The 11312-nt window shown below is 40.6% G+C and overlaps 1 protein-coding gene across 8 annotated transcripts in view; it reads left to right on the top strand.

The window, feature by feature from the left end:
• The first annotated feature begins 1751 nt into the window (after positions 1 to 1751).
• Positions 1752 to 11312, top strand: part of celf6 (CUGBP Elav-like family member 6) — a 151663-nt gene continuing 142102 nt past the window's right edge. For 6 of the 8 annotated variants that reach the window (XM_049566026.1, XM_049566021.1, XM_049565990.1 and 3 more), the window contains exon 1: positions 1753 to 2082. In XM_049566026.1, coding sequence (XP_049421983.1) covers positions 1833 to 2082 — 250 coding nt within the window. In that variant the 5' untranslated portion in view covers positions 1753 to 1832. Of the gene's footprint in view, positions 2083 to 11312 lie in introns of all 8 variants that reach the window. The other 2 variants (XM_049565999.1, XM_049566015.1) reach the window with 2 other exon arrangements.

Here is an 11312-nt window from a genome sequence, read left to right as displayed (position 1 = left end):
CACGGTCAGCAACAATACTCAGATAGGCTGTGGTGTTTAAATAGTGCTCAGTTGGTACTAAGGGGCCAAAAGTAAAGTGCCAAATAAATATGTCCCACACCATTACACCACCACCACCTGCCTGAACTGTTGATACAAGGCAGGATGGATCCATGCTTTCATGTAGTTTAAGCCAAATTGACTCTACCATCTGAATGTCGCAGCAGAAATCAGGCCTCATCTGACAAGACAACGTTTTTCCAATCTTCTATTGTCCAGTTTTGGTGAGCCTGTGTGAATTGTAGCCTCAGTTTCCTGTTGTTAGCTGACAGGAGTGGCACCTGATATGGTCTTCTGCTGCTGTAGCCCATCTGCTTCAAGGGTCGAGGTGTTGTCCATTCAGAGATGGTCTTCTGCATATCTTGGTTGTAATGAGTGGTTATTTCAGTTACTGTTGCTTTTCTATCATCTTGAACCAGTCTGGTCATTCTCCTCTGACCTCTGGCATCAACAAGGCATTTTCACCCAGAGAAGTTCAGCTTACTGAATATTTTTTTTATCTATTTAACCAGGATGTCCTATTGAAATTGAATTTTTTTTTACATGAGAGACTTGGCCAAAGTAGTAGCCAATCAAAAGACATTTAAAATGCAACAAATACAACATATAATACAAAAATCCACAATAAAACAACAACTGTTCAAACACAGTGGCCTCTTAAGAAAAACAAGCATGTCTCTGTCAGCACATTCTTTATGATGCCCTTAAATTCATTGATAGCCATAAGTGTTTCTAATTTTAGATCTTTTTGAAGATTGTCCCATGTCCATAGAGCACAGCGGGAAAATGTAGTTTTCCCTAGATCTGTTAAAACCCGGGGTACATTATAAAGCAACCATCCTCTGTAAACCCTAGAGATGGTTGTGTGTGAAAATCCCAGTAGATCAGCAGTTTCTGAAATACTCAGCCTAGTGAATCTGGCACCAAGAGCCATGCCACATTCAAAGTCACTTAAATCACCTTACCTCCACATTCTGATGCTAGGTTTGAACTTCAGCAGGTCGTCTAGACCATGTCTACATGCCTAAATACATTGAGTTGCTGCCACGTGATTGGCTGATTAGGTATTTGTGTTAATGGACAGTTGAACAGGTGTACCTAACAAAGTGGCCGGTGAGTGGAAATCACAAGAAATAAATGATTCACCAGTTTATTCAAACATTTAAAACTACTGATGCACAGCATTGCAATGACTTTACAAAGCGACTATTCCCCCCTCAAACCAGCCCCCAAATTTTGCCTCGTTGCTGAAACAAAACTAAATGACCTGACATAAGCAGGAGGAGTCGCACAAATGCTGCCTTTGCACTGTTTAAATGTCCCGAGCTTTCCACTCTACACAAATGTTTGCATTCTTACTCTGCCCTGTGGGACTCTCAGTCATCCTGCTCTCCCATTGGCCTGGGCCGTGCGCTCATTATGCAAATGAGACGGTGGGCGTGGCCTTTGCACAGGAGTACGAGCTGACGTCACGTACGGAGTGGCAGCAGAGGGGGGGTTGGGGGGGTGCGCGGGAGGAGGGGGGGACTTAAAAAATGAAAACACATAAAGCATAAGGAAAAATAAATAAGGCTGATTCCAAACAAGGGGGCTGTAAAGGAAGAGGAGAGAGGAGAGAGTAGGGAGGGAAGAGCGGAGGGGTAGTGAGGAGCAAGGAAGATATAAGAAGGGGAGGGGGGTTGGGGGGGTGAGTGTGCACTGTGCAGTTGACTACAGAGAGAGAGAGAGAGAGAGAGAGAGGGAGGGGGAGAGAGAGAGAGAGAGAGAGCAGCTCGCCGGCCCATTGAGGAAAGATGGCTACAGTCACTGCAAACGGAGTGCAGCAAGAGAATGGATTCAGCACCACGAACAGCGCCGGCAGGATGAACGGGCTTACCATCGGCCAGAACACCATTCCAATGAAGGACCACGACGCCATCAAGCTTTTCATCGGGCAGATTCCCAGAAACCTGGAGGAAAAAGACCTGAAACCCCTGTTTGAGGAATTCGGAAAGATATACGAACTCACTGTACTGAAAGACAGGTTTACGGGAATGCATAAAGGTTGGTTATTTTGGTATCTCTACTTTTGTGATCCTTTGCAGATGACAGGGGAGAGCGAGGCGGGAGGGGGGGGGGGGGGAGACATCAAACAGCGTCCCAATTCAGTTTAGGAGGGGAGGGGGGGCAGAGAGCATGGAAAGTGTGTTAATTTGCAGATGTTTTGGGACAGAGTGGGAGTCCCGTTGAGCCTGCACACACACACAGGCACACATACACCCACACACATATATATAAATATATATATAAGGGGGGTGAACACGTGGAAGTGAACGGCTTGCGAGTGCAGGGTTAATTGTTACCGCGTCCAGCCAATCCACGTGAATACTACAGCTGAAAACGCCTTTGTGTGTTTACATTGACTCTCATGTGCTGAGCATCCCAGTTTAAGGGGGCGGGACAGGCAAGCGCTCGATGCTGTGTTATTCCTGCAGCTGCACAACATTTCTCCACAACCCAAAAAAAAAAAAAAAAAAAAAAAAATCCCTCTGTTCTGCATCACAGAGTCCATTTGCAGCATATTGTCAGAGAGAAATAAAATGCTTTCAGAGGGAGCGGAAAGTGCAAACCATTATCAAGCAATCAGCATCCGTGATTAAGGTGGTGCTGGCATGCTGCTTTGACCTTTCAGCGGGCTGATGTGCAGCCTACTTTTTCGGACGTCGATAGCTGGTGGAAAATACTATTTACATGGCAGCTGTATTGTAATGCTGCTCCGTGGGCGGGTTGCAGTCAGGAAGTACAAAGCATGATAATAGTAGACGCTGAGATCCAGCATGCGTCGTCTTCTCGCCTGTTCTGCCTGTTCTGCTCTCAACCCCCGCTGTCCCCTCTTCCAAATGAGCGGGATCAGTATTCACTTAGTAATTAGTCAGAGATCGATCAGTTCTAATGATAGTTATAATGGTGAAGGCCATGAGTGCGGTTTGGGTTGGAGGGACTTTTAGTTCCAAAAAAAAAAAAAAAACCTATCCAAGTCCAGAATTTAAAGTCCAAGTCTGATTTAAACACAACTTACTGCTTCATGCACTCGTCCCATTATATTTGCACATTTATACAGAAAAAATACTATAAGATTAAAAGCATTTTAGTGAAATTATGACAACCAAATATTAAAAGGGAATAGCTTTATTCATATTTGGATCTAGATTTCTATCTACTATTATTAAAAACTCTTGAATAGCACCAGTGTTTCTATCAGTGTTTGATCTTATACTATTGTAGCTAAAGTAAATCTAATCATCATTAAAATATAATGCTAAAAAGTTAGTGATATTACTATTATTATCATAATTTCTGGCTGTTTAACCCTTTATTTTGTTGTGTTTTAAACATTTATTTTATTGGAATGAAAATCCAAAATAAGGTCAGACTTCCAGTACCATCGGTGTCATCATAGCAGACTGTCCTGCAGCTTATTATCTGCTAAATGGCAGTATTATTATTAAGGCACTGCACCTGCTGTTTGTAACTGATACTACATAATTGGTAATATTGTGTAATTTTAGATGATGATTTTAAATCCGACACATGCTGTAAGCACACATGTGGCATTGAATTCATAATCACTTCACTCCCAGTAAAAATAATCTATTCACAAGGCAGGCAAATTATGTATGATATGTTAGTCAGTGGCTACAGTTCATGATCTTATTGATCAGCGCAAGCCAAGCGCTCTTGAGGGAGAAATGAGTGTGTGGGCTCAGCAGTGCTTCCTTGTGTGTGCAGCCCTGGAGGTCTCCGTGCACCACCTGTTCCTCCAGCCATCAGTCGCTGGTGCTCAACCTGCTCCTCCTCTTTTCTGGTGTTCCTCTTTGGAGCCCCGATGATCGATTAAAACAATATTTCTGATGTTCACGTTGTTTACGCCTGTCCTCGACCATCGCTGAATGTCAACACTCTGGAGGGTGGTTGCCTCGGGATGGATAATCCTGTTCCAAAGCCAGACTGTATGCCCGTTCAAATCATCCTCCACCAAGGCCACTCTGATGTATGCATTATGCCCACTTCATCCCGCATGACATTCAAAGTCACTTTGGGAGCACAAGCGTGCACTTTTAATAAGATTTCACCAATGCATTATATGGATGAGTTTTTCTTATTGGCCACTCACCTAAACCATGTTCATGCCTCCTGCTGCGTCGACGTGTGATACCTGTAGACCGGAGCAAGAAAGCACAAGAACAAGAAAATGGGATTAGCGTTGTTAACAAAACAGAAGGAGGTATAGTGTATCATGTGCTGTGTCAGTCAAGGAGAACAGCTTAAAACACTGAATGAAGGGCCATTCTGAAACAGAGAAAAGCTTTTGTAGGGGAATTGAAGGTAAAATTAATTACTCGCTTAACTGTGAAAGTTCTGCTGTTTCTCCAAACTGAATTCTGTTGTAAACAACACATCAAGGTCAACACAGCAGTCTTCTATATCGGTTCACTTCTAACTTTTAAATTAATTGTGATTTAATTTGACAAGCACTCCCATCCCAAGGCCCAGTTATTGTCTGTGCCACACAGACTTCATCAATGTGAAAGGTAATTATTGTACAATAAAGTGCCACGCTGTATTAATCCTCTTGAAAAAGGCAAGTGAACAAAAGGCAACAATTATAATAATAATAATGATGATAATAATAATAATAATAATAATGAAAATAATAATAGAGAAAACCCTTTCTTGCTATACTGTTAAACATTTTAGTCCTCATTTACCTAATGATATCGGCTGGAATATAAAACTTAAACTTCATAGTGAAGCTTGTCTTGTGTTCAAGTTTTTCATTTAAGAGCACAGAGCTTAACAATTTGAGCTGGATCAATGCTTGATACTCAAAATCATCTGATCCACCTGGGTTTAAGATTCTGCTAAGTTTATCCAGCATGTAAATACAGACAGAGATAGAACGCAATTCAAAGCTACTTAGCTGCTTCAGCATTCTGGGATGTCAATTTAATATGCAATTTAAAGCGATTAAAAATATTTTTTATATTAAAGGTATACTATGCAGGAGATGTCAGTTACTGACAATCCTATATTCACTCTCGTTTTGGAACAAGCTTTGTCTTCTTGGTGTTTCGCCTCACTATATTTGCGATTTTCGTAGCTTCCTTTTCGTTAAGTCCTGACTTCACCTGCGTGCTGTGCCAAGGAACGTCCCAAACACAGCAAAACAAGAAGAAAATACGAGAATACGGGCAGAGTGCGGGATTGCTGCTGATAAATACACTGCCATACACTTCTAGTGGGTCATCAGTGATGAATGAGAGGAATTACTTTCGTATAAGTCTATACAATGTTCTTTACAAATGTCCTGCATAGTATACCTTTAAGGATGGATCACAGATCACCTGACTATGCGATACCTGTTAGCATCCTGCAGTATTGTAATGGTTTTCCAGTCTGCGACTTTATGGTTTAGCTTCATTTTTACTGTGTCCATAGTGATATTTTGGCATCAGTCGGCAGCTGTCTTTAGAGAAAAAAACGTTAAAAACCAACTATACCCTACCTGCCCAGTAGAAGGCAACCTACAGACAAAGTTAGTGACTAGCTAAGAATGTACTGGAGCTTCCATACATTTTCCTTAGGAGATAGTGGAGACTAATTTGACTTACATTCATCAGGTGGCCAGAAACTCCAATTAAACGCTAATGCTAATGTGCTAGATGTGTAAATAAACTTGCTAACAAGTTTGCCAGATCAACTTAAAGGGTGATGATATTTTGTGTTCACAAATTGTTTCCTGATACTGCCAAGGGCCAAACTGCAGGTTTAAAGAACATCTCCAAACACTGAAATGGTTTTCAGATCCCTCTAATACAGTTATATTCATATTTGTCCAAAACACCAAATGGTAAAAAAGTGTTAGCATTAGCATTAAGATGAAATTAAATGATCCATAGGACTGTAGTATCATAGCTTAAGACCTTATGCTACTTGTCCAAATGGTTTAATCATTTCTAATGGTTGGTGGTGAGGCTCTCTCAGTTGTTCACATCGTGATGTCATATGAGGGACAGATGTTAGGGTCACCTGACACCCAGTAGAAATCCCTCAGATGACTGCTGAAACATCTTCACAACTTCACACACTCTAACAGTCCAGTGTATAGTTTCATTTCAGCCTGACGTTGCACTGCCTGGATAAATGGGATTAAACTACACAGACGAGTGTTGTAGCTATGAAACTAAAATAAAGAGTAGAGTGGTATAGCGCCTGAGTCAATTCCTCCACCTCCATATAATATAAGGTTCTGCTATTATCTTTTGTCCGCAGTATATGTATTGCACAGTGGTTTAAAAAGTAGTTTATGTTCTGTTTGGTTCACATAAATGCATAATATTCCAATGGATATTGGCTACCTATTATGTCAGAGGCCCTGGAGGCACCCAATGTTGTAACACTGTCACAAATTCAATCCAAATTTTTTATCATAAACAGCAACACAAACATTTTTCACAGCAGAGCGACAGAAGAGTGGGGGAGGATATAATCAGCTTGGCTCCATGATCCCCAAAACATAAAGTTCATAAAGATTTAGTGCAGTGCCATAAATTTAGTTTGACTACTACTTTGAAATCCCTCTTTGAGCTTAGTTTGTGGTTGAGAGAGATTTGATTTGTTTCGGAGAGATGATGTATATGGCTGTTGGCATCAGTTAGTAAACCGTACCTAATGGATGATTTGCAGCACTACCTTTTTTCACAGCCCGAGTCCTGTGACACAGAATTACACCATAATTATGGATTTAAGGGCAGATCAAAATATGTCATGTTTGCTCATGACTAATTCATGTGGATTGTACTGCATCAGTCTGAACAGATGTTTTGTGCTTTGTGAATTCTTACTTTGGGCATTTGGGGTATCTCCAGGGACTCGTCGCAATATCTGGGGAATTTTGTATTTTATATTTTCCTGTACACTTCAGAGGATTAGTGTAGCTGTTTGCTGATGTCTATTCAGAAGGCGTTTTCTCATCTGTTTCTTATAACAGATGATTACATCCTGCCTCGTAGTTGTTAGACACTGTTGCCTTTAATGTCCGTTTGATAGTTTGTGTGTCGTCAGGGAGCCTTATGCAGCGCGTGGGATGACTTGACACTATTGGCGGGCACGGTGCTCGTCAGTGTGCGGTGCAGCCAGGTCGTGCTGTTTAACATCCATCATTTCGCTGAGCACTACATTATCATAATACTTAGTGTCAGTGCCAGAACGCATGCATTGTTCAGACATGCTGAATGTTAGTGGGGGGCAAATCTTTTGCTTGAGTAGCGTTATCTATCAATCCGTCTCTGATGCTGAGAGGAGGGACTCTGAGCTGCACCACGCAGCCAGAAGGAAGAGATACAAAGAGTTGTTAAATATCCTCATCCATTCTCCGCTCCTCGGTAGGTCCATGCAGTGTAATTGGCTATAAATAGCCTGCCAAATTGACATAAAAAACCCTCTTAGGCGGTGAAATGTCAAAAGTAAACCACAGTAGGGCACTAATATCTAATTGCAAATGAGTCATACAATGTAACAACAAATCATTGAAAGTGTCTTTTCCATTTGTAGACAGTTTTGTGGTTTTCTGTGAAATTCAATTCTGTTTCTCCAAAGAAAAAAAAATAGTTTGAGACTTTTATTAACAGCCACAAGGAGTTACAAATCCATGCTTGTATTGGGCTTTATCTACGATGTGAGTGTTGTAGAGGAAGTGTTGGACGGTGATTGACAGTTTGTGTAAGTTGAGTGACAGGTGTAGCTGAAGTCTACAGGTGACCTCTTTGATCATTAGAAAGGGGGCTGTGTGTGAACCAGACAGCTAACGGCTCTGAACAGCCCGCTCCGAATGTAGATGGACTGAAAGATGGAAAGATGCACGGCAGGTAATAGTGTGGTTAACACAGAAACATGAAGCGCTTGATGAATCCTCACATCCTATTTGTCTCAGTACCCATGAGAGGGTCAGGCTGTCACATTCAGCAGCATCCAGTTGTTTTACGTAATTTTTTTTTTTTTTTTTGCGTCTAGATCTTTTTTGGAAATTAATTTGCATTCTTTTCCCACTTTAATGAACATTCTTGGATCAGACATGTGTGAGGAGACTGGAGGAGAGCAAATTGCTCATTATTCATGAATTCACTGCTAATGAATTGAAATTTTATACAAATTTGTTCTGGAGTTATTTCAATTACAGGTACCTGATGCCTTAAAAAAGCACAATTTACTCTTAATGCCTGGATGCATGCAATTGTGAGCACATACTAATTTCCATGCTAAAACAAACTGTAAGAAGAAGCGTTACAGGGGCTGGAGGTGTGTGTGCATGGGGGGTGGGGGGTGGGGGTGGGGGGGGGTGGGGGGGTGGTTCTTTAAGTAATTACGCAAAACGTGTCTTGCAAGCGCAAAGGCACATTTCACATTTCCTGCTTTCTCTTTGAACTAGTTTGCTGGGTTTACTTTTTCATTTGCCTTAAATATAATTTGTTGAACTTTTGTGCCTCGCTGAAATTATAGTGTGGTAAATTGTCTTTGATTACCAAAGTATTATTTTCACCCCACTTAACCTGCTCATCACAGGAAGCCACCAGTCCTTCTGTTGAACCACCATCACAGCCATGTTATTCTACTCTTCTTCTTCCTGTTTAATGCATGCGACTTATTTCCTCCAGTCTTTGGTTAATTCAAACTTTAATTCACAAAGGGAGATTTAAATGTAATCTGGGTTATTTGCTGAAAATTAATACTGTACATCTCAAGAACCACCACTGAACATTAAAGGAACAAACCACTGTTTTTTTCTCCTCACATTATCCGTTTTATTACAAATAATCTGTACTTTATATTACTGCTTAATTCTTTCAAAACTAAAAAGACTTGCTTCAATTCCCAAAGTTATGTAATGCATCAGAGTGAGCATCTTGTCTGCTTTTGTTGTCAGCATTTTTTTGTGTTACTGTTGTGCAGACAGATAGCACTTTCTGCTGCATTACTGCAGACCAGGGGCGTGAATATAGACAGTGCAATGGGGCCCGTGAAGTGGAAAAAAAACAGTTAATAGCATCTTTAACAAAATTATATGCTTATTCTATGACTGCAAATCAATTATTCTATAAATCAAACATTCTATAAATATAAATCTACCGTTAAAATCATTAAATTAAATTAATAATTTCGCATTTTCCTTGGTATTTTTGTTATATACAGATACACAGTGATGATTGCTGGGTAATATGTATGCTGATGTTATCCACTGTCAAGTCTCTGATCATGTGACGAGACGATATGTGCACATTAGCGCACTAGGGCCCATCATAGCGACCTTAAGCCACTGCTACAGACCAGTGAAAATGGTATGTTTTTGAAAGCTCCATTTGTAGGATCGCACATAATACCAAGCGGACAACAATGCGGGATAACTTGCAGTATGAATGTAACCCCACGCCAATTAGTCAACTTTACATTTTAAGCTGACAGCCTTAACCTGCTACCAGCTGCTACATCCTTGTTACCTCCCCTCAAACTGTATCATTGTGCCTCTCCTCATGTTCTCCAAGCTGAATGCTCATCTGTTCCACAACTGGCTTTCTCAGCCACTGAGTCCTTTGGGCTTAAGCTGTCCCCTGAGCCAGCACTGTTGGATATGAAGCTTTCCTAAAGTCCCGCTGGTTTCTTACCACAGCGAGGAAGCCAAGGCAGCCACGCAGCTGGCCTGAATATTAAAGGCTTCACTCCACATAAAGTCCAGTTTAACAAATCATTTGAACTAATAGTATCACATGCAATTTTTCTTGAAGCAAATCTGCTGTGGGGAGAGATCGCTCCACTTGTTTCAGATGCACTTATACTTGCTTTGAGCGCGCTCCTGGAAAAAATGAACAGTGGTCCAGTCTTTGGATCTGAAGCATTCACATTACTTAATCAAGCACTACACTATAAAAAAAACTCCATTACTGTACAATGGTATAAGTTAAAGTACACTATGTGAATTAAAATATTTTAATATAAGAAATATAAAAAAAATTATTAGTGCATTAATATGTAAGCGCAAAGTTGTTGCTGGTGGAGGTGGAGTTGATTTCAATTTCTTCATAAGCTACTGGGTAATGTATACATCCTATTTGTGTGTCAAGTCCGAACCTGAAATAACTAGTAACTACTGTTGCAAAATAAATTTAGTTAAATAGAAGTGTAAAGTAGCTTAAAGGGACAGTTCACCCCCAAATCAAAAACACATATTTTTCCTTTTACCTGTAGCACTATTTATCAGTCTAGATTGTTCTAATGCGAGATGCTGAGTGTAGGAGATATCAGCTGTAGAGATATCTGCCTTCTCTCCAATATAATAGAACTAGATGGCACTTGGCAAAGTGCAAAAATCAAAGCAAAACAAAACATTAAAAACCTCAACAAGCTCAACCAAGTTACTCAAGGTAATCCACAGACGTCGTTGTGAGCAGTTTCATGTAGGAACTGTTTTCTTTCTTTTAAACCGTATCCACCACTGTGCAGAAGGCATCTACAGCTAGCTCACCTAGCACCACTGAGCTAACTAACTTACAGCTTTGCCAAGGGGTTGCCATTAATGTTTACACCTGAGCCTCTCATCCTTGAGTAGATGCACGCGTCCATCTGCGAAGTGATACAGTATGCAGGTGTAGTTTGGTAGAAAGAAAATAGTTCCAACATGAAACTGCTCGCAACAAGGTCTCTTTTTTGCACTTTGAGCACCACAAGCTGAGTGCCGTCTAGTTCCATTATATTCAAGAGAAGGCAGACATCTCTATGGCTTATATGTCCAACACTCTGCAACTCACACCAAAACAATGTAGACTGATAAATACCCCTACAGGTAAAAAGACAAGTATGTATTTTTTGTTTAGGGGGTGAATTGTCCCTTTACAATGGTAAAAATTCAAGTACATCAAACTTGTACTTGAGCAAATAAACATTTCCTCATGTAACCAAACACATTTTGAAGTGATGCAAAAAAGTTTCAAGAAACTCTGAGGTTTTTTTTTTCCAGTTACAGCATAGTTTCACCCCATAGTGTGAGAGTTTCAATGCCATGTTAAAAGTGACACTTTTGCAGTTTATGTTTCACTGGAGAGGACCAAAGCTACTTTCCCAGAAGGACAATGGTCAAATAAAACTTTGCTGGTAAACTTTGCCAAGAAAAAGCACCATCACTGCTGCATGAGTTTATACACTGATTGTAAATCATGTGATGAAATCTTGTCAAGATGTTTACT

Source organism: Epinephelus fuscoguttatus, linkage group LG2 (assembly GCF_011397635.1).
Source record: "Epinephelus fuscoguttatus linkage group LG2, E.fuscoguttatus.final_Chr_v1".
Taxonomy (NCBI): Eukaryota; Metazoa; Chordata; class Actinopteri; order Perciformes; family Serranidae; genus Epinephelus; species Epinephelus fuscoguttatus.
This window is presented reverse-complemented; position numbering and strand designations above follow the sequence as displayed.